The following is a 24,272-nucleotide window of genomic DNA, read 5'->3' as shown; positions in this document are numbered from 1 at the left end:
GAGTGTATTTGCTCATTTCCAGGAACATCTTGCATCACATTTATCCTGTCCGACACATTTACACCCAGTAACTGCCAAGTACAACCTCTCCTCTACTGCTGGGACTTCACTGCTTTGCTCAAGGGCAGCTCGACAGTAGGCGTTTATGGAGGGGAGCGTATTATTCATTCACTTTCTCACATGCATTGTTCCAGCTTGTGTGGAGAGGCAGAAATATACATATTTATTTAAACACACGTACACACAGAGGACATAATTACAGAGCCACAGTCATACAGCACATTTGAGTGAAAGGACTTCTGTGGGAATGGTCATTTCATTTCCCACACGCAGGCTGTCAAATTAACAAGATTAAAAAAGAGAAATTTCTGCGGTCAGAGACCACTAAAAGGTCACACAGAGATTTCCTCATGAGTAATGTTGGTTGTTCGACATTCCTTATGCATGACATAGTTCTTATGAGACACTTTTGCACTTGACTTCAGAATGAGTTTCCTGTGCCGGGTCAGAGTGGTCTTATAAATGTCACTAAGAGGTTTTAGATGACTTAATGTGATGGAGAATATAAAATAGTTTGGAGTGTTTACCTTGGTGCTGATGGTGGACAAAAAGACCTTAGAGGGAACCATAATTCAAGGGGATTACCGAGATAAGGGCTCTTTGTGTTCTTGAAGGAAATAAAAAAACAGTCTGTTACATCAGCTTATTTACATGCTGCAAATAATAGCCTTTTTTTTTTTGTCAGGGAAGTCCATTAGGGTTTCAACGTAAATCTTGCAATGTGCATCTGTGTACATTTGCATGACAGAGTATGAAAGTCTTCAACTCAAATAGTCCCTGGCTGTATGTTAACATTGCTTCACATGTATTTACATTGTACAGTACAGTCACACGGTTCCTCTGTCCACTTGCATCAAGGACCCAACATGAAGAAGCCCAAAGTAAACAGATATCATATGACACAGCTAGAAGCTGCACATTCAGCCCAGCTTCATCTTAGCACATTCATCTTTTTATTATTTTTTTAATGACACAATGTGCTGCAAAATCCATATACATTACCACACATGCCACAGTGTGTTCAGATCAATTAGGCCTGTCTTTATTCTTCCCTAAAAACACACAGCATAATTGCATGAGCAAATATCTAAAAAACTGACTGTTTACAGCTGCAGTGGTTCAAAAAATAATCAATGGCCTTCAACAATGATGGAAAGCTTGAAAAAGTAAAAAAAAAAAAAAATGGGTCCGAAAAAAAGGAATAAACTCTCTTCATACAACACCCGATGAGTCATCATTAAATTGTGTGATTTGGTTTTACATTTAAATTACTGTTTGAAAAAGATAGCCTGAGGGACAACAAAATTGACAGTCCAAACTTGAGCTACAAAACAAAATATTAACCTTTCAAAGAACTATCAGTATTTTGAGCATGTGAATTAATAAGACAGTGGGTCCTAATTCAGTATCTGAGGAAACATGTTCATTGAGTTCGGAGATGAAGGAGGCACAGAAATGAAGGAGCACTGATGTGAGGGAACACCGGAGTGCGGAAACGCTGAAATACTGCTGTCTGTTATCACTCACCCTTTGTAAGTCGTTGATTTCCTTGATACACTGAAAACAATTTCTTGTACCTCTAACTCAATACAGCAGCAATTTCCATAGTAAAAACATCATAAAACAAAAGTTTGCTGTATTGCGACACCAGGTGTGCCAAGAACAAAGTGTTGCTGTACGAATTCATAATTGAAAAAACAGTGGTATTGTGGGGATAATACTCCACTACTGATTGAATCCATAATTGCAGTGCAGCACCCACTGTTTAAAAACTGTCACCACAAAACTTGTGATTTGTTTGAATGAAGAATTTTTCATTCTGAAATTTGTTTGAGCGTTCGATGAAGATGTGTGACTGTCAAGCATGACTTTTATATATATTTTGACTCAGATTTGTTATGCATATAAACAGCGGTATAAAACACAGCATTATATCGTAAACCAATCACATGCCTGCAACAGTTTCAGTACATACAGTAGGTCAGCCAGAAATATAAACAACTTTGTAGTCCAAGGGAAAATTATAGGGAGAGCTGCAGGAAAAAGGAACAATTCTCCGGTTCAAGGGTGCCCCAAAGGAAAGACATTTGACACCATGTTATAGCAAAACCAGACCATGGCCAACCTCCTGCTAGGACTTCTGGGTCAACCTCATGGGCGTCCATGTCTCAAAAGTAACTCTTCAATGGAATAACTCTTGTGGTGCATTTAAGATGCATGGGGAGTGCACGATGCCATAGGGCTTCCATAAGGGTAGCATGACGTAACCTGATGTGCATAATTCAGCGCAAGTCGAAGCCTGAGTGAAGTGGGGTCAGTAGAGTTATATTTTTGATCTGAGTTTGGACCGCAGGTTTTGGGGTTAACCTCAAAATATAGTATTATAAATTTAGATGTAATAAATACCTGCCTACTGTACATCCAATTATTATATTGTTAAAAAGACTGTGCATTTGAAACAGTAATTAAGGGATTTGTACATGGACAGATACCTTCAGATAAAAAAAAGTTTCATCTATTACAAAAGACTGACCGCTTCAATTCATTTATTGCAGAGCAGCAACACTACTAAACAGAGCAGACAAATCCCTGATTTTTGCAAATCATCAGTTTCGTAGACACATCAATGTATTCTGTAGCACACATAGGAGCTGAGAGTTGTTGTTTCGCCAAATGAAGAGAGGGCACATGTGCTGTGTATCCTTCTCCCTTAAAAGTTAGTCCTTTATTTCTTCCGCATGGTGATAATCTCACACAGCCAGCTGATTTAACAAGTTCGTTTTCGTCTGACTTGTGAAACCATCTGGCCTTGCCACAGTTTAAGTGTTAGACTGGAAACCACAAAACGTCTGGGCCAATCAAGATCATGGCTTAGGAGACACTGAATTGGAAATCAGAAACAACAAGACGTCAACGCTGATTTTCCCTACACAAACTGTGAGAATCCTGAACCAATGTGCTAACAAGCTCACAATCTGCTCACCGATGTGTTTTCTCACTTTCACCATCATTGTTGCTGCTGTTTGTATTTTGGGCACTGTCATACAACATCATGTGGTTTGTTTTCCTGATTGCATGAGATAGCTAATGACAGACAGATGGTTGATCCAATCACCTGCTACATATTTTTGTAAATGCCTGTTTCTCCCGCCCCCTTTTCCAAACGGTCTGAACCCAACGACCCAGAATCTGCTTTGAGTAGTAAAGCAGAATTTAAAGGTCTAAAGGAATCTAAAGGTATGCAGAGCTCAATCAAATTAGGTAAGGTCACTGGTACAAACTCTCAAATTAAATATTTCCTGCAGCATGTCAAACATTTTACTGCTCGTCATTATGCCAAAGTCTCAATTATGACCTTGTTATCGCATTATTCATAGTCCATAAATCATCACTGCATAACAACAACTACTTTTTAATATCCACACGACTCATTAATTATTGCCCTCTCAGCAAACTTTTCAGATCTAGGAATAGGAATAGCAATTTCATCATCTGAAATCATGTGTCATTGTGACAAATTTAATAGAACCTACAATGTTCATCAGTGAATATCTTTTAAGTTTTGCCATATATTCAGCGGATCGGGACAGAAAATCTATCATCATCATAGTTTATGTGAATTTTACTTCACTGACTGAGCTGAGAGGGAAAAGTTGTTCAAACAGTCCATCACTGCACATCTAAAAGAGATTCATGCGCAGGCTAACTTCATTGTTATTGCTTCTCAAGCCAGCTATTCAAGTCTCTCCGACTCTGGAAATCATTTTCACTTCAGTGGCTCCAGCAGTGCTCATATTTTCATAGCTATTAATATTCCGATTATTACTTCAGCTATTGCTGTCCTTTGGCACCGAGAGCTACTCCAGCTAAGGTTCAGGTCGGGATACGGCTACCTTGATGAAAGGGGACCATTGTTGCCGTTGACTTGGGGACCCGTGCCAGGACCTCCTGAATTTCAGCAGAAGCTGTTCAAACAATCATGTTCCAGAGCTCATTAGGGTCAAATGCTAGCCGTGGAGCATCATCGCTGCAAAAACAGTTATGACACTGAAAGAAATATCTTGACCCAAAATGAATGTGTGGACATTTTCTAACATGGTTACCGGGGAATACAGGATTTCGGGTTTGAGGAATCTCCATTACCGAGCCCAGGCTGTTATTAATGTGGTAATGTTTTTTTCATATTTGGAAGGAGGAGATGTATATGCTGTGAAGCCACATCCCTGCCCCAAACATGAATGTGCTACTCCAATGACATGCCTGCTCATCACATTCCATATCGTCTACACTGACAGGATATCAGCTCTTTTGTTAATGTTACCCCATAAATCCCAGGAACTGTGATGTTTTTTTTAAGGATATTTTATAGCCTATGTGCTTCATTTGATAGCACTGAGGAGACAGAGACAGGAAACAAAGGGTTAGAGTTTGTGAGACATGCTTTTGACCCTTCCTGAGGTGCTCTGGGCGTACAACAAAACATGGGCGAAGGAAGGTGCCCGCCTGATAATTTCAATCACTTCCCTACTCTCACTGAAAGTTAGCTGGTGAGTGATGCTGCCCTTGGTCCTGCTGAGTTATAATGGCATAGCCTGATGTGTTATGTAGCATTTGTTGGGCAGTTATAGCCTCTATAGGAAGGTTCACCCTGGATTATGGCACAAGGGAATGTCACATCATATCCTATGTATCGATAAAGAGCGAGTGGATGTCATATGGCAAAAGCCTTAAACTTGCAAACACACATAACCGTATTTACTTTCAAAGTGTCCCACAGTGCATCTTGGCCCTCTTTAGCTTGAAACAAGAGCTCCAGAAACACCACAAGGATTTTATTTCATATCTGTACATCTGATTCATTATTTCTAAGCCCTAAAACAAATTACATGACTGTAACTTATATGGTAAATTAATAAGCCATGAGGATAAGACATTACAGTCACTTTACTGTGACGCTCTGCATCTAAAGGCATAAAAAGTACTTTCTTTTTACTTTGCAGAGGTATGCTTTGCAAAAGCAGTGACTACATAAAGGCAACAGTATTTAAGGCCAGAGGTGGAGGACTTCACAGACTCCCTGCAGTTCTTTGTGGTTTGCAACTCGTGACTGAGCTAAGGAGTAAAGGTCAGGTCTCAACTGGGGAGACCTGGTACCACTGTAGAAAAAACAAACAGGAGAACTAGAAAGTGGGAGGTTTTCGAGGTGTACGGCTGAGGTGGGTGAGTCAAAGCACTCCACCAGGAGAAAAGCTCTGAGTTTTTTGTCATTGGAGGTGAAGTGGCCTCTTCTTGGCTCCCCAGAGAGAGCCTGCTCAGGCAGATTGTTTACAGTCCAGTCGTTTTGGATAGACACATGAGACAGGGAAGCATTCCCAACATGACCTTTCCTTAACTCGGTATCTCCATCAGCATTCACAGAGTCTTTCCACAGACTTTGAAAAGGTGTCCCAACTTCTTGACGTCTCTGATGTCAATAAAGTTGAGCTGCTACATGAGGTATGATGTGGTGAAAGACGGAAATGCATTTGAAATTCAGTATTTGATTCTGATATTAAAAGCATTGAAGTAACAATTATGAGGAAACTTAGATGAGCCTTTTTTATTTCACATGGACATTTTCAATAACTGAGAAAATGAAATCTCTTGTATATGAATTGTCCAAGCACACTGAGATCAAGAAGCACCAGCTTATTCATTTGGTCCTCAAAGAAGGCAGAATTTAGCTGCCTGTCATGCTTCAGGGTTCGCGAGTCATAAAAAAGCTTTTTTACAGAGTGATTTTCAAGCTGCTATCCTGTTCCTATCCAAATACGGAGCTGAGGGTTTTGAGAAATCAGGCAGCTCTGGAAAAGCTGACAGAGTTGCAGTTTGGCACAGATGCTTCATGGGCAGCTTGACGTCAGTAATTGTTACAATTTAAATTCTCTTGAAAGCTCAGATGAGGTGAAAGTACTTGAGGGGAAAGTAAAGGTTAGACAGTCAAAAAGGCATAAATGGCCAAGGAAAAGTGTCTGTCCCATGGGACTTTTTAAAAATAGTGTTATTATGTAAGTTTTGACAATATTACTCAAAATATTGTAAGCTTGGAATCAAATTCTGAGGTACTGAACATCCACAATTTGGCATCCCATCATTGTAAGACAAATGTACTTTCTTTTAACTATTTTTAGACAAAAGGTTCTTTGAAAAAACAAAATCACTCAAGCATAAAATAATATTCAAAAATCATGAATAGGATAAGGCATATTGAGTGAGTAAGAGCTGTAAATAAACTTCAACTTCTTTTTGATTACTAAGAAACAAAACCTGATCATTTTGAACCAATCAGTGTCTTTATCATTTGGTGAATTAATTATTTTTTTTTATTTTTTTTTTTTAATACATGGCAGATTTCTGACTTTCTAAGAACGTCTGTTTACCTGACAGTCAATTTATGTCTGCAAGCAGAGCACATACACACAAACATACAGAAACTCGGATACACATGCAACACATTTGACAGCTTCGGGCCACCTGAGGTGCTGTGACACTTGGTGAACACTCACTGACCAGCGGGGTAGCCTCCTGACAGTTCAAAAACACATTTTCAACCTCTTAAAAGAAAACATCACCTTGTCTCCTCACCCGCTGAACCCCTTGCCTTATGGCCACATCCATCCCGTGAAAAAAAACCCTCAAAACCCTCAAACGTTAGCAAACATGAAAATGAGGGACCCATAGGAGTTGCACAATGCTTGCAGTGTGCGGCAGACGCAGGTTTCTCATACCATAAGCAAGGCTCTGCAAGAAGGCTTCATTGATGTGGACATCTGGAACAGTGGGGTGGTGCTCCCAACCCGCATGCAACACTGACAAACTGAACTACTACTGACCTTGTGGCGATTTGAGGGAATAAAGTGAGGCAAGCTTGTACAGCACCGTCGTTACCGGTTTGGAACACAAATATTGATTTTAATGTAGAAGCGGAGACTGAATCATTCTCCACGCAGCGGCAAACATCGCTTATCTGTGTGCTGCAGCTTGTTCGCTGCACAAAGCATCCATCTTAGGACACTAAGGGCCCATATTCATAAAACTTGGCGGTAACAGCTTTGTGCCATGCAAACTCAATGCCATGGTAATTTTGAGGTGATTCATACAGTAGAATCACCTCATCGTGGTGTTTCAGGTGTGTCTCCACGTCAAAGCCAATGAGCATCAACATTATGGGCTTACACATATTTAACACCCACCATGATGGAAAGTGAGCTGTCAGAAAGAGAGAGAAAGCTGATATTTTTGCCAGCATAAATTTCAGAGAGGAGGTTTTGCCATACAGTTTGGGGTTTTCCTCCTCCAGCAAATAAGAGGTCTTCCTCCTCTTCAGTCTTCTTCATGCTGCAACTGCAATTTTTGCCATGGCAAAGTCAAAGTGACTAATGAACCACAATTAATAATATAAATTACTCCATTTCTATACTATTACTATTATTTAGTTATATATTAGTTACATAAATCCACATCGCTAAGGACAACATAATACTGGACTCAGGTCTGGTTTTTGTTATCAAAAGCCATAATTTTAATGTATTAATTATAAGCTAGAGTAATGCCCACAGTGAATTCATCTCCAGTACTGAACTTGATTTGGAGTCACTGTCCGACAAAAGGTGGTGGTATTTTTTGTGCAGTGATGTGCTTTTTTGAATCTCTTATGGGACATGCAGGAGGAGATGGAGGAGATGATAGAAAAAAAATGATGGAAAAATCTGTCTGGGATCAGATAATCCCATTTATTTCCAATTCTAATCAATTTTCCAGACTTTTCCTGAATAAAGTGTCATTTTCTTGATACCGGTGGGCTGATCTGCCTTATTCTGCCTTGTTTTTCTTATTCAAAAAAAAAAAGAAAAAAAAAAAAACAAATTAAACAAGTAAAACTGTATTGGAAACAAGATTTTAAGGGTGCACTATACAAAACTGCCTAGGGTCCACTGAAATGAGGGTCATTTTCATCTTAAAAAAGTGGATTAAGCACAAAATTTGAAATCTACATGTTTCCATCAACTCGGGTTTCTGTGGTGCACATTTAAGCCTGAATGCGAGACTAAATAACTTGTAAGATGAATAAATTTGCCATGTTTACTGTCTGCTGTCACACTCACACTCCTGTCTGATTCTTGAACTTTCCTTTATGCAGTGTCAGACAGCGCCACGTACAGTATGTACACACACACATGCATACACCCCCACACACTCTTACTTGAATATGTGCACGCGCTCTGTGTGGTCACATCCCCACATCAACACACACTGTTGCTATGACTAACCGCTGCAACCACTCGCTCGCTGACTAAGCTGTCTGCTCGGCCGGCCGGCGGGTAATGACCTTTGACTAAAAAGACTGAGAGACTCATCACTGTGGGAAGCAGGTCACTGTTGACTTACATATTATGACAGCATTAAAGCTCCATTTTATTGCATTTTTTTTTTTTTTTTTAAAGTTAAACAGGGGAGACATCGGGGAAAAAGTTATCCATAGACTTTCCACCACACCACATATTAGTATTTTTTTTTTACACTCACAGCTCTTTTACTACTTGTGAATAAAGACACTTTTATACAAGATGTATGAACACCCAGTAAAGATGCCAAAGCTCAGTCCCTGTAGTTCCATTTGGCCTCATGCTGTTTGGACAAGGCACAGTCTGGGCTGCACCGCTCCTCCGTCTCAGATGTGTTCACCCCTGTCACAGGTATTTACCTCATTTTGAAGTAATGTCCCTGGCGACCTTTATCCCACACATGTCAGCCTCATCAGAGCTGTTTGGTGGGATTAATAGGGATGCTTGGCTCAGTGATGTTCTGTGTGATAATGCACCTGGATTTCACAGATGTCCTGTTGAGGTTAAATGTCTGTTTTGTGGCAAAGTGTTGAAGGAAGTAATTTCACACATTACAATGTTTCTTCCTTGAAAAGTAACATTACAACATGTTGGGAAAAGTAACCCCTTGATAGTACTTTAGCTTCACTAAAAATAGAAGCCCTTTGCGTTGCCTTGCACTTGTCGCACAACAGACTCTATAAAAGACACAGCGTTTGTTGGCATCGACTGTCGACTGACCTGTGGAAGATGTGAGACTATTTACCATTTTACTTCAGAACAGTCGACTCAGAATGGACAGCAAATACATTGTGTTTACATTTTGAAAGTGGATGACAGACTCATGCTGACTATAGGGCCTGACATAATAATAATAATAAAAAAATACAGTTACAGGTGTTAATTACTCGCTTGGAGGATCATTTGATAATTAAGGTTTAATATCTGAAAATCTATCCGAGGAAAGTGCTGCATTTTTCAACTTTAATGCCCAGTCATGACTGCAAAATTAACAGAGAGAAAAATATTAAAATACATAAACAAATGAGGAGGACCATAAACAAAGTATAACAACTGTAATAAAACCGCAATGATAATAATAATAATAATAATAATAATAACAATAATAATAATAATACAAGAAATACTATTATTCCTATTACAACCACTGCAACTACTACAACTACAACTAATAATAATAATAAAGGAACAAGAAAAAATATATATAAATGATATATCTAACTGAGGCTCAGTAGTCACAATGTATTGCATGGCCGTTTACAGCCCATAATTGTCTTTGCAGGTAATAACAGGAGTGACAGACTGACTCTTCCTTTTCACCCACAAATTCAAACTAGTGGGAATAATTCCACAGTGTTAAGTCTGTCTTCTCCTCCTCTGTCATTAGCGTTGAGCTAAACACAGGTGGAGCCCACAGGAAACCCACACAGCCTACATCCAACTACAGAGATCAGGGATGATATTTTTCATGTGTTTTTGCACCAACAAAAGACTCAGCATAAATAATAAAGTCTTTAGATGAAAAACAAATGTGTTAATGGATTATTAGTTACCATAAAAAGTCACTGGAACATTTTTTTTTTATTATTATTTTTTATAATGCATAACCTCCAACACTGGACACACACACACACACACACACACACAGTCAGCCTCATATCCCCAGCTGCCAAAGCGTGAGTGAGTAAGAAATAACTTGCCAAGAAGAACAGTAAAAAGCTATCAGCACGGGACAGTAAACATACTTTGATATTAGCTCCATTTACTACACACGCACACACACACACACACACACACACTGCTGCCTTTGTATTAGTGGAGCAGCACTCACTGCAGTGCAGCTCAAGTTACAAGTTAGTGTAATACTCCAGGACTGTTCAATAAAAGAAAATATGACAAGTGAGCAACTTTCGGTTTGCAGCGCTGTATCAGCACAACAGTACTGAGATCAGGCACAAATATAGCTTCCAGTTTTTAAAAATAAATGTAAAAGAATGTGGAAACACCACAAGCGAGTCGCCAGTCACACGTCAGACTGGGACACATCTCAGTGTGACTGACAACTGTATGTTTCATAATCATTTTCACTGGACAACAATGTGCATACCAGGAATTTGGTTTGCTTCTGTGGGTTGGGTTGTTGGATGATTCTGGTATTTTTCAACTTGGACGCTATTTTTCCACCTTTTGGCGTCCAAATGATAGAGACATATTTTTTTGGAATTGGTCCAGTATTGAGCTGCATTGCTCCAGCTGGTGTAGTCACATGGGGCAAGTCCACCCATCAAATTAGTCCACTAACAGTGCTTGTTTTGCCACTGCCGGGTTCACATTGTAATTGTAAGTGTCTGACAAACATCATGGAAAGGATCCCTGCAGAGATAGATGTGTGTCTACAATCTTAACAGACGTCTGGCTCCAGGAGAAGTCTCGCTCTGAAATCTTGTGTGAGGTGAGATGTTGATAATGGTGGAAATGTGAGTGAGAATTGGAGAGCGTTGGCTGAGAGGGGTTTGTTGTGTTGGAGCAGACTAATGAAAGTGTAGCTTAGTGTTATTTAAAAAAAAAAGTTTGTGTTTGTGCATCCGAATTGACACGCCACACTTCAGGCAGCTTTCATAGACTATGTTTGTTGGATTGGGACTTACTGAAGTTGTAGCTACTTGTGCTAAAAAATGGATCCAAACACTCCTGTCCGTACACTGCACCTGGAAAACCATCGTGCAACGACCATTTTGCAGCTGCCAGCCAAAGAGGAGAACAAATCCCTCACCAAAGCACTTTTACCTAAAGAAAAATGCTGTTCCAAGAGCAGAGAGACCTGCTGCCTACAGAGAGGAGGAAATATGATTAGACGTAAAGAAAAATGTCTAGCCCTGTAGGGATCCTTTCCATAATGCTGACAGACACTTATAATAACAATCTGAGCCTGTCAGTGGCAAAAACAAGCACTTTTAGTAATTTGACGGGTAAAGCGCGTGATCACACCGCAGCCTGTTTCACAGCTGCCGGCTGAAGCGATCTACCTCAACGCTAGACCAACATCAGACTTTTCCGCCATATCAGTCATTTGAACCCCAAAAGGTGGAAATATGATACCAGCAGTATCCTTTAAACAACAAGAAAAAAGCTATCAATACTATTTATAAGTCAAAAAGAAGAAATTAGGGAAATAGTCCTTTTTTGGCAATTGCTAAAGCAGTATGATAGCCTACAAGTATCGCCGAAATAGTAACAAAACACAGCAGCATATAACAAAATAACTGTTTGTCCCATTAGAATACAGTCACCGCACTGATAATAAAAAATAATGAATATGTATAATATATAAATATATGTATAGATACTTAATATGTACTGTACATACTTGTGCACAAAAATAAGTATGCAAGCACTCATACAATATGATTCACATACACACACACACATACACACACAGGAGCACAGCTGGGGCTGGGCATGGCTCCAGCACGGCGCTGGCCAACAGACATACTGGAGATGCCAGAAATGAATTTCGGCCACCACACGATGCCAACACTGGCTTAATAACAGTGTGCATCAGAAGCTAAGGTCCGCTATGAAGTAATATGATGAATGTGAAGTATCCAGCTCAGGACGCAGGAAAATTTGTGTTGCAAGCACAAACTCCTGGGAGGAAACTCTGCAGAGGTAGATAACTATCTTTCCTGCGGATAAAATGGAGACATCTCACCATCTGCCTGCCAAGTAAGACAGACTGTCAGCACTCTGTTTTACAGTAGTAATGTACTTGACCTCCTGATCTTAACATGGATCATCCAGCTAAATTATGGCAGTTGCACAGAGGCAGAAAAATATATAATCTGACAGAAACTAATAGTTTATGCTATAAATATAGAAAATTAAGGTATAAATTGTGGTAAAAGAGGCAGCTGTGGTGTAGTAAGCCAAGTCAATACAGTCCTAGATAATCTTTCTTAATTAGGTTTCTTTTGAGAAGGTTTTTCAATCTTAAACAATCCAACATGAGATATAACTACAGCAATGTAAAGGCCAAACCTTCACATGCTGATAGAGAACTGGTTGAAGTTAGCATTTGTCATCAAAATTAAATTTGTTTTGGTCCTGAAGCTTTTCACAGTCCTAACTTTTCATTTCAAGTTGACCATATCTGTGCTATGAAGTTTATCTACATATTCTTATTTTTATTCTTATTATTGTTTTACGTCAACTGTATGTATTTATTCTAGTGAGGGGTAACTTTCCTGAGAGTGAGTGACTTTCAGAATTCACCAACATTAGATTTAAGACAATATGTTGTACCCATCTGATGACTGATGACAAAAGCATGAGTCACTAGGCTGTCCCTTGAGGCTGTGCATGTGAGTCAAAGGAAAACTGTATATGCAAACCATGAGTTAAGTGATAGGGCAGAGACACTCCTCTCAGAGCAGCATTTGCTAAAGTGCAAATCCAGAAACTTAAGACAGTTTGAGATCAGGTTGTTGTATTTGGTACCTTGTGCAGTGCATCCAAATAGTGCAACACTTTCCAAAGAAATTGTATATATAACTAAGTCCCTTACCATTTTTCTCCCCCGGCAGCCACATGTTGCTGAACAGTGTATCCAAACTGGGCCTGCTTAGGCCCCTTGATGACCCTGTAGTTTTTTGTGTCAATGTTGAAACAGTCATGGATTCCTACAAAAAAGACAGAAAGAAGAAGATGTTATCATCATCGGCAGGCAGGAAGAAACAATTTAGGTCCTTATTTTCACAAGTGACCTTGTCCAGGAGGATTTACCCATGACTAGATCAGTGTGTTACTGCCGTGGCTTTGAGCTCTGTATGTTTAGCATTTAAGCTGTGGTATGACTGTCTGCACTGAAAGAGAAAGTGCAGGTAGGATGGCGTGTGTGAGGCATGGCCTTGGATCAACACCAGAGTAATGCCAACGGTGGAGCTCCTCTGCAAAGAAAATCGCCCAAACCATAACACCTGGCCTAAGTGCAACAAACAACTGCAGGATAATAACTGTCTGAGTCCTTACCCATCTGTATAATAATGCCCACCCAGTCTCATCTCTGTCTGACCTTTGCTCCACTGTTAACACAGACCTCCTTGGAGGAATGCAAATATTAATCCTATAAGCGCTGACGAGCGATAGGGCAGTCCGTCAAACTTGACTGACATGCCTCCATCAGCCTTTTTTTTTTTTTTTTTTGAAGAAAGACTCAGAGCAGGAGTTTATGTTGAGGTAAAGCTGCATATGACCTACATGACCACCTACTTAGCCAGTGCGACAGTGCAGCAAAGGTAACTAATTACATTTACTCACAGTACTGTAACATAAATCTGACAGCTTTTAATGTGCTTGTGCTTGTGAGTGTTTTTTAAGTTAGTAATTTCACTTTTACTTAAGCACATTTTTGCTTGACTATTTTACTTTATGAAATCATATATATCCATTACAGAGAACAAATGATCAATTAGAGACTGTGGAACCTTTCACAATAAAAGCTCAATCACCAAAGATGAGAAGAGGAATCTGATTGTATTTTGTTGGTTCCAGATTTCCAATAAAAGGTTCAAAATGAAAAACTGCAGATGGTTGATGGAAGCGAGGACCATTTAGACTCATTTGGGATAAGTGTGAGAAACCAGGAATGTCAACGAGTTGGCTTGATGATGAGAACCACGTGGACTCAACTTTAATGTTACGTGCCTATTCCACATTTGTCACTTGAGTCTATGTGGCCCTCACTTCAATCAGCCTTCAACAATTTTGCACCATGCACCTTTAAGAGAATGTAATTCGAAGTGTGTTCTCTCCTCCTTTTCTAACTGTATGGAAAAGATCTCACCTAACACAGTTACTGTTTTGAAAAGGTAACTCAGTAGCTTTTACTCCAAGTATTCTTTCCACCACTGCATGTAACATGAAGTTTTTTGTACATTGCCCTCATCTATGCACATTGTATACATCGATGCACACTGGTTTTATTGGTTTTTTGCACATTGTTTTTTTGCACATTGGGTACTTAGATCTTAGATCTCGAGGGTCATCTTTTATTCTTTATTTTTGATTTACTTATTCTTTATTTTTGATTTACTTAATCTTGTACTCTGTGGATACTGCTGAAAACTGTGAATTTCCTTCGGGATGAATAAAGTATCTATCTATCTATCTATCTATCTATCATCTTGTCACTTAAACACACAAGTTGCTCAAGTTTAAGATATAAAACTGTGTTCCCACACTTCTTCACAAGTCAGTGCTGAGGGAACTGGAAAATGTCAATGAGATTGGCAAGGCAGCTAAAAAATGCATACCAGACTGAGGATCTACTGAAATCTGCATGCAGTCAGTAACTAACATATTCCAATAGCCGTCTGTCATTTTGGTTAACGGACAACAGAAAGAAGGAGTGAATAGATGCTGAGTGCAGCGGTTGAGCTCAGCATCATCAATTGCGACCAAGGCGCCTGAAAATCTGTTTATGTCTGATAGTGCACAAGTTAAGCATTGTGGTAAAATCTTGATTAGAGCAAGTGGGAGGCATAATTCATGGACAAGCGCAATCTGACATGCATAGAGGAAAAACAAAGACTTCAATGAGACATGATCAAAGAGAGACACAATTTCCAAATGTGCAATGAAACTCTTCTCACGTCTTTGGACAATCTGACCAGATGATGGAAAACAGCAGGCAAATTCTGTTTCTAATGAAAACGCTTATCACAGGGGGTGTTTTTTCAGATGTTTCATGTCATCAGGTAACCTTAAACGGCGTTATTAATGATGACAACATCATTCACCTTTTTAATTTCCAGCCGAGGAGAAGCACTTTCAGTGAGGACATGGAGGGGATGAGATTTTTCTTTTGGCAGGGGAGTGGAGGGAAAAAATGTAATCGTCTACCACGCCGACTTCCTCTCAATCCATCTCTCCGTTCATCTGTCTTCCTCCTAATCTCCTACTGATCTCTTTTTCACCAGTTGCCAGCCCTCTCATAATTACGCTTCAGTGCTGTTCCAGTTCTGATTATGTTTTTGCCACTGTAAGGTCAAGGTTTATGTCACCCCTTACCTTGGAGCTCATTTCTGCAGTGACACTCCAATATAGTTGAATTACAGCTAAAAATATACTTGAAGAAAGATTAGGGCATTTCACAATTCAGTGACAGCAACAGAGCACACTCCAAGAAACTGCAAGAAAGAGGAAAAAGAGGACATAAAAAAAGCATGGTGGCTTTTATATTAATCATGGTTAATGACACAGATGAGAGGTTTTAAAGGAATTGAGTACTACTCCAAAACAATCTGTTTTTCTCAGTTTAAGCCCCACATCTAAGCAGAGCAGATTGATTTCATAGAGTTGGTTTAAACTGTCCCCCTCCTCCTCGTCGGGTCCCTCCTTACTTCTCACTGGCGCCTGTCCACACACTGCGGGGCTTTTTCAACCCTTTACCCTCACGCCACACTTCCCCACTCTGCTCACTACCCCTCTGTGAGGCTCTGGGGTCAAGTCAAGTCAAGTGAGCCTTTTTTCCCCGCTAGGGTAAATTCACTTGAATGTAAGCAGCAAGGTGAGGGAATGGTCAACAAAGTCTGAAAGCATGTATCAATTAACATTACACCAAAACAAATTGGCAGCTGAGGTCAAAGTCAGGGCAGTGTCACCCAAGACTGTCATGCTTTTGTAATGGTAGAACTTCACTGCTGATTTTGGTTTAGTTTTGTTTGCAGTTGCAATTAGCCAGCGCATACATCATTAATAAAGTTATATGGCTTTTGGAGCTCAGATATATATTGGATCAATGTGTGAATCATCACATGCAAATATGTAAATGGACACAATCTTGGCACTTCCACCTCAGCTAACACTTATTTGTAAGTAACTAAAGCAGATTTTCAGCTTCCAGTTGTGGTTGTTTTCCTTTTTTTTTTTGGCTTCGTTATGTGTGGTGTACCTCAAAGCTCAAATCTTGGGCCAGTACTGTTTCTCTTGATCTAAGTTATCCCTTAGCCCCTATTAACTGTCAGCATACCATCTCTTTCCACTGTTACCCCAACAATACTCAGCTGTATCTTCAAGTTACATCAAGCGGCCTCAGTTGCCCGTATATTATGTAACTGTCTAGCTGATGGTAAGGACTGGATGTCCCGAAACATCCCAGGCTGTTACAGTATGCACCAGCCTGCCATTACGTAAAGCTACAAATGAGTCAGAATTTAAACAAGGCTGACAACGCTAGAGAAAAAAAAAATACAAGTTGGGTGATTACACACAGGTAGCTAGAGATGACTACACCGAAACATTTGTGACTCAGCACAATCAGTGCATTGCTTCTACTACCATGGTGAGTATGACCACAAAATTTTACTGGTTGACTGTAAAACTGTTATATTGTAAAACTGTTATATTGTATTTTATTGGTTGAGCTCCTAAAAGTTTTGTGTGGCCGCAAGTAACCCTTCAGGGCAAACTTTATCCATCTGCAGACTAAACACACACCTCAGAACAAAGAAATATTGTGGGATTATACTGTGTGTTTGGTTCCCTGGTCGCACTGAGAGGCCATGGGATGAGGAGCTGAGGATTGCAAATCAGTTTTTTGAATCAACTCTCAAAACATGTTTTTACAGGCCTTTAAATAATTTGTTGATAAAGATTCTCAGTGGGTTAGGTCATGGTATATCTTGGGTACTCATTTGAAAAATGTTCTCAGTTCTGAGTTGAGTAGTGTTTTCGAGGATTACACTCAAAGTCCAGTCACCTTTGACTTATTTCTTATAGATATACCAGGACCTGGATGCCTGAAAACGCTCACTGACATATTGCTACACATTTTGGAGAGAGCACCATAGGAATGACTCTTAATTTCGTAATGGCGAGTTTCATTCATTCATTTGTTTTTACTTATCTGATTCTTGTTTTCATCTGTTTGCTTCATACAACTGTGTCTTCCCTGATTTTTTATGATTGCATTATGGTTTGTAAATGCCTGTGTGAAATGGCTTGAAGTGCTACAGAAAAAGGTTTTAGCCTTCCCTTATTTAAAGTAACTTTGCAAAGTCAATGTGGGCAGCAGTTTCAGTAGCTGAGGGGTCGGTGTTCCCTGATGACAGTGCCACATGCTCGGCTGTTTGAGGAGTTGGCATTAAAGGCCATTAAAGAGAACTCAGAGCTCAGCTGAGGCAGCTCTGACAAAACTAAAATATGGGTGTGTGTGTTTTGTCCCTGGAATAATGAGGGTACAGGTCGCATTGATGACTCAGTGACAACAGCTGATTACAGTTGTTAAGGAGGTGGTAACAGAAATCAGAAGACACAGTGATAATATATGAGTGCTGTTCAACGAGTTGTTATAACTTACTGAATGTGTTGTTTGGAATTGCTACAGTACTCTAACATGCTAGTCTGTGGTAAAGACAAACTTCACACGTGTTTTTCCCTTGGAGAAACGCTCCTGGTGCAGCAAATCGTGCTAAAGGAGCACCGACCCCACTTGGTGCAGCACAAGTAATCACAAATTAACAATAAAGAAGAGAATAGGCTGGAGTTTCAATCAACCATTGCTTGGTTTTTAAATAACGCTGTAGTTGAATAGACTTGTAATGGATAAGTTAAATTTTCTCACACATCAGTGAATCAAAGGAAGTGAAGGCATCATCAACAAATATCAGTGTTTTTATACTGTAAAAATGAAAGACTGCTTTATGTTCATTGGGTCAGGCATCACTTTGCAGTCATGGTTTAAAACTGTCCAGGTTCTAACCGCTGCTGAAATGATGTTGCCGGCTTTTTAGAAAAAAAAAAAAAAGGTGCAATTCAGCTCAGTGTTTGTTAACAAGCTGTATACAAGATGTATACCAGTGTATTTGTTAGAGTTAGACTGTTTGGATTTTGAGATGTAGGGGAGGGGTTACATACTGAGCAGCTGCATTCCTTCAAGAAAAAAATGGATTCGCAACAGCAATGAGAAGTAAGCTGCATTCCTTCGATGGTGGATATTCTGGAGTGTTCAAAGGTTGTTTAGGCAAACAGGGTAGACAACACAAACTCCCACTCCTCTTTGGTGAAAGTCAGTAAAAGTGAAAATGATAAACGCTGGGTTTTGAGAAAGCAAGCAGCAGCAAAACCATTGAGACCACAGTTTTACCGCAGGACATTAGGTGAGTGGAGTGACAGACACAGTGTGGGTATCCAGTCTTGTTTGTCGATGCTGAACAATTATAACAGGGAGTACACCACATCTTGAATGCCACAACCATGGGCCATTTGTTCTGTGTCATGAAAACCTCCATTCACAGTACGAGCACCTCTATCATGTATACCACTCATCTAAATATTGACACGTTCTCCTCATTGCTCATTTCCTGTCGCATGAATGGTTCACATGTTCAGCTGCTCCTTGATCTTACCCCCAAACATTCTCCTAAAAGTCCTGTTTACCTTGAAACATGAAAAGAGCATCTTAAAATAGGTTGCTGGAAGGACATGCATGCTTGATAAATAAATAAAACAAAGTAACTCTAAGAGAATGGTGTGGCACAGTTGCCACCTCACAAACAAAGGGAGGTGGGCTTTGGTGTTTTGAAATCTCTGCTTTGTGCATTTTTGTTTTTTGGTTTGTCCGGCTCGACCTCATGACTACAAATGCTTCCACCAATGCTTTGATGCTTTAATGACTTTAAAGCACTGTATAGAAAGCTTACTCCCCCAAAACCATCTGTTCCAGAGTGGTGTTGCAGAAGTCGGACCAAGAAAAAGAGAGAGCAAAAGGAGCAACAGAGAAAAGTATCGGGGTGAAAGCATGAGAATGGAGGTGATCCAGTTTCCATTTGAAGATCCTAACGTGGCAGAGCAATTTAATATTCCCAGTAATATCAGCAGCGTCTAACGCCTGGTCAGAGTCTTGCTGGGTTTCCTGTGTACCGGCTTCCGTGCCCAGATAAATAAACCTCAGGCCGGTGGCTGCCGGTGCGACCCACATTAGTCCGCTGCTGCCTTTGGCCCGGCACCAAGCTGCAGGAGCGTCACCGCAGACCCACTGACACGGAGCAGCCCCATGGGTGCTTTGTGCAAACCTGGGAAAAGTTAGAGGCCAGAAGGCTTCCTTATAGAAAACAAAATGTTCACTGGTATAAAGGTTTTGTCTCATAAAATGTAATGGGGTCAATGCTTTATGAATACCATACATTAAGATGACTGCTTTTAATGTTTGCTGTTATGTCTTGCATATGCATAGTTGTGTGTGAGGGTGTAGATATTGCACTAATGACCATGACTGTTGCCCTCTAACTTTTTTAATTAAGCCAATAGATTGAGTATTAGCAAAAATGAGCTCCACATGAGACAAAAAGGCATCTCTAAGGCAACTAAACATCCTTTGATCCATCCTGGGTTTCCATTAAAATGTTTTTCTCTGGAAAGATACTTTATAATGGACAATATACTTTGGACCATTTGGGCATATTATAGCCCCAGTTGCCCATGCCAAGGTAAATGCACAGGGAGGCATGGGGTATGTGAAACCAGATGTTCCTCATACATAACAGCCAACTGGGCACAACTTAACAAGCTGTTGACCTTTTTAACCAACCAAAGGCCCTCCAGGCTTCCAAACCAATCCGCTATGTCAATTCTTGCGGCCACATCATACAGGCTGCATACCAATAGAGGTCAGCTATCACACAGCTGTATGTCACTGTGAGAACATTTGCAGGGAAGCAGTATAACTGACCAAGATAAAATAATTAGATGTTACTGATGGTATGTTGTGGCATCGGTGGATGTTTTGTATCTAAATTACTGATTCAGAGAAATAAGTGCGGTGAGTTACTGTGTACTTCAAATACAAGACCCGTATACAGCCTCTCCACCACCTTTGCAATAATAAAGCTCCCATTAAAGTTAGTTAGTTGTCTAATAAGTCAAAATGAACATCAATAGCCTAAGTCTCTTAAATTGTTTCAGCATCCCATGTGCAGGCGCAACAAAGGTGACCTTAAACAGTCACTAATGTGGCTCTATAATCCCTAAATTGGCTTACTTTAAATAGATAACTGTACTTCAAAGTGATTTTAGTTAGTCCTTTCAAGGTAAATTGAAGTAATATGTCACTTCAGTAGATAGCTCAGATTTCAACTCTGTGTCAATATACTGTATTCCAATGGGCTCGGTTACTTTTTCAAGAAAGAAATATCTTGGATTTACTGTCTATGTGTGTATTTCTGCCAGGAGTCTGAATTTCATTTGGTGTTCGAGCCAAAAGTAGATCCCTGTTGTTGTTCAAGAGGTCAAATTTAGTGCTTTGCTGATGATGAGCTGCTGTAGCTGTGTGTATGCAATCAAGTTAGACCTGATTATGTCTTTTACTTGAATGGAAGTCAGTTGCTGAGGAGTAGGAGGATGACACCCACTAACAGTTCTATTTTCTCCTATTTTCCATCTAAGTCTGAATGAAACAACCCTCCTCAAACTATCTGGATGGGATCATCGGTCCCAGAGTCCCAGAAGCACACAAACAGTGGTCTTGAATGCACCCCTCCTCTTATGAGCCTGCCAATAGTTTTCCCACTGCAGCCGGCATCGTGCCTTCCCTCACAGACTCCAGTTACGAGGTCAGCGTCTCCCCTCAATGCTGCGTGAATCCAAACCTTAATTGGTTCCAACAAGTTCCAAAATCAAAGCAAATATTTACAAAGGCATTTCCTGCTTTCTACTCTTTAGTTTTGCATCATTTACAAAATGTCCAGTTCAAAGATTCATGAAATTCCTCTCCAGAAAATTCTCATCTCTAAGACTTCAAAGATCCTGTTTGTTGCTTAAAAAAAAGATATGAATAATGATTTACTGAATGAAAACTATGTTAATGGACAACAGCAGTGACATCATGCATAGTATAGCTGTCTTACATAGTATAGCTTTAATGAGCCCAAACCCATCACACTGAAAATGTAGTTGGCAGTTATAAGTTACAGTTACAGTTACAGTTATAACTGTTATAAGGGGCAGCAGGGACAAATCCATTACAAATTGACCATTAATAATTAATTTCCCTTGCAATAATTGCATATTAAGTTGTTTTTGTGTTTTATATTCTTTATCTCTTTCTTCTTCTTCTTATCCTTCTCTCTCTCTCTCTCTCTCTCTCTCTCTCTCTCTGTCTGTCTGTCTGTCTGGATGTGTTACTGGTATTGTGATTACACTGGTAATTGACCTCAGCTCTGGCCACGCACCAACATTTTTCCAGTTTTTGGAAACTGTGAGCATTTGATTGTGAAAAGATAGCATCGACTTTCATTTCAGCGAACATGCCTGCTTCCAATGAAAGGCAGAAAACACCTCAGTAGACATGAGGAAGCCAACACATCCCTCAGCAGAGCCCAGCTGGCTCAGCCTCCCCGACTCCCACCTCAGTATGGGGTCAGGATGTGAGGCTGCAGTGTCAGATTGTGGAGAAGATATGACTGTCATCATTCACTTAAGACATTACTGTACGCTCCAGTCCATGATGTGTGTCTAGACCCAGCTTCTGAATTCAGAACCAAAACATTGGAACAGAAAATGCTGGAGACGTCTATGTAGGCACACACTGAAGCTATTTAAACTTTTTGCATCCTAGATATTTATTTAAAACTTCTATGAGGCAAAGTTTTCCCTGTTGGTATTGGAATGGGTAAAAGTTAAGACTAGCAATTAGTGTGCTATTATTGTGCATAACAACTATGTAGAGCCAGAGAAAGGCAGATTCATACACCAACACAATATAAACATGCCAGCATGCATACACACACACACACACACACAAACACACACACAAACGCACATGCACACACACACTTTTCACTCACCTAAGCGCTGGCTGCAGATCCAGAGCAGGAGGAAGCAGTAGTAGTACTCCATATGTTTGCCGGCGTGCGTGTGGGTGTGCTGATGTGAGTGTGTATGGCGGTGTGTGTGTGTGTGTGTGTGTGTGTGAGTGTATGTTGGGTGGGCTGAGGCAGAGAGACCCAGCGGCGTGCACAGTTAAAGATCCCACTCTGATTGACTGCACTCCCAGTTAAAAAGCTCCCTATATCTTGGGGAAGTAGGAGGGGACTGTGGCTGGAAAAGGAGGTCCACTCTGACACAGCAGGCAGGAATCCTCTCTTTCTTGCACACACTCATTCAACTCTGTTTGACTGAAATGTCCACAGTGTGGAAACTCAGAAATGACTTGATTTTAGGCAATGTTTTTATGGCATACACTTTTGTCGTGGACATTTACAAGTTGTAGACATGGATTTAAAGGGGGTGCAAAATATTAAGACCTCTTCACCCCTGCCTGTCCCATCAGTGGATTCATCAAACCTACAGAACATTTTTTTAATTGTAGTTCAGATCCCAAGGTTTCTAAAGATATCAATATATCCTGCTGAACTACGGTGTATAAAATGATGCATGAGCCACTGAGATGTTTTCTGTTTGATGCAATGATGCTGCCGGAAAACAATGGCATCTTGAGTTCGAGTATTTCACTGAAATTGTCGCACATTATGGCAAGAATTAAAGCTACAGTACTTCAGCATACATTTCAAGGAAATCAGGGTTCAAGGGGCTGAATATATCCCCATTCTTACCACAGGGATTTGAGGAATTAGGAAATTAATTGGTAACACTTTACAATAACAGTACAACAATTAACGTTAGTTAATGCCGTAATACACATTAAGTAACAGGCAATAAACATTAAGTTACAGTTAACTAACCGTTAACTAATGTGTCTAAGAATCATTTACTAATGCTGTTCATGCTAAGGTATTAATTTATATGTTATTTAAATGTTATTGTAGATATTATTAACATTAGTAAATGCCATAATGATCATTAACTAACAGTTAATTAACCATTACGGCATTAACAAACGTTAACTAAAGTTAATTGTTGTACTCTTATTGTAAAGTGTTACCAATTAACTTACAGTAGAATTACAAAACTTATCAACTATCACCTTATTTAATTTTGAACAAAATGAATGAATACCAAGTGGATACATGTGGGATTGTGAATAGGAATCCCCATCTCTTCCTATCTCTGTATTACTGTTTCTTGTACAAAAGCACCATATTAGCACTAGCCATATTAATACAAATACTACATTTGTGCTGATATGGCTGGTGATACAAACAGTTAAATCCAGACTTTAACTTATGTCATCTATCATCTGTCATGTTTATGTCATCCTTTATGTATATGTATTTTATTGAACTTAATTTTAAACAGGCGAGATCGGGTAACAGAAGAAAACAAAGCTATTTATAGTGACAGCATGGCAAACAGCATCACATGTTTTGAGGGAGACAGAACAAAAAAAAAAAAAAAAAAAAAAAAAAACAGAGTCAACAACCAAGACACACGATAGGTCTCACAAATACACAGATGCAATACATAAACTACAACAAAAACACGACTTTGTTTTTCACCAAGGCCACCCCTCTTCCAGCAAATATGTTTGTTTCTGCAAGTGATTATGAGGCAGTATCATGTAGATTTGTTCAGCCACCAAACTTTTCCTTGTTATAGAGCTGAAAAGCCCTCTGTCATATTGAAGCTATGCACCACACATGGTATCATCATGGTACGACCACAAGCTAACCAATGTATTAACAGTGGAACGCAAATTTGGGGTTTGTATGTTACCTCATACCCTTGCAGTTGAACCATCCACTCCTAACTATGTGTAATGATCTGACTTGGGTAACAATGTATAGCTTGTTTGGGGCGCACGTCAATGCTCCATTTGTGGTGCCCTGCTGGATTACCTTCCTCACCACCACTTGGTGAACTGGATCAGTTCAT

At 39.8% G+C, this 24,272-nt stretch overlaps 1 protein-coding gene across 1 annotated transcript in view; it reads right to left on the bottom strand.

Moving 5' to 3' along the window:
• The window catches only part of itga11a (integrin, alpha 11a), a 55,183-nt gene extending 32,813 nt beyond the window's left edge, over positions 1-22,370 (bottom strand). Inside the window, exons 1-2 of the mRNA XM_030048723.1 lie at positions 22,286-22,370; positions 13,009-13,123 (exon numbers count right to left, since the gene is read on the bottom strand). Of these exons, the coding sequence (XP_029904583.1) occupies positions 13,009-13,123; positions 22,286-22,337 (167 nt within the window). The 5' untranslated portion in view covers positions 22,338-22,370. The remainder of the gene's footprint in view (positions 1-13,008; positions 13,124-22,285) is intronic.
• Between the last annotated feature and the right edge of the window lie 1,902 nt (positions 22,371-24,272).

Source organism: Myripristis murdjan, chromosome 3, assembly GCF_902150065.1.
Source record: "Myripristis murdjan chromosome 3, fMyrMur1.1, whole genome shotgun sequence".
NCBI lineage: Eukaryota > Metazoa > Chordata > Actinopteri > Holocentriformes > Holocentridae > Myripristis > Myripristis murdjan.
Note: the sequence above shows the minus strand (reverse complement) of the source record. Positions and strands in the feature narration are given on the sequence as shown.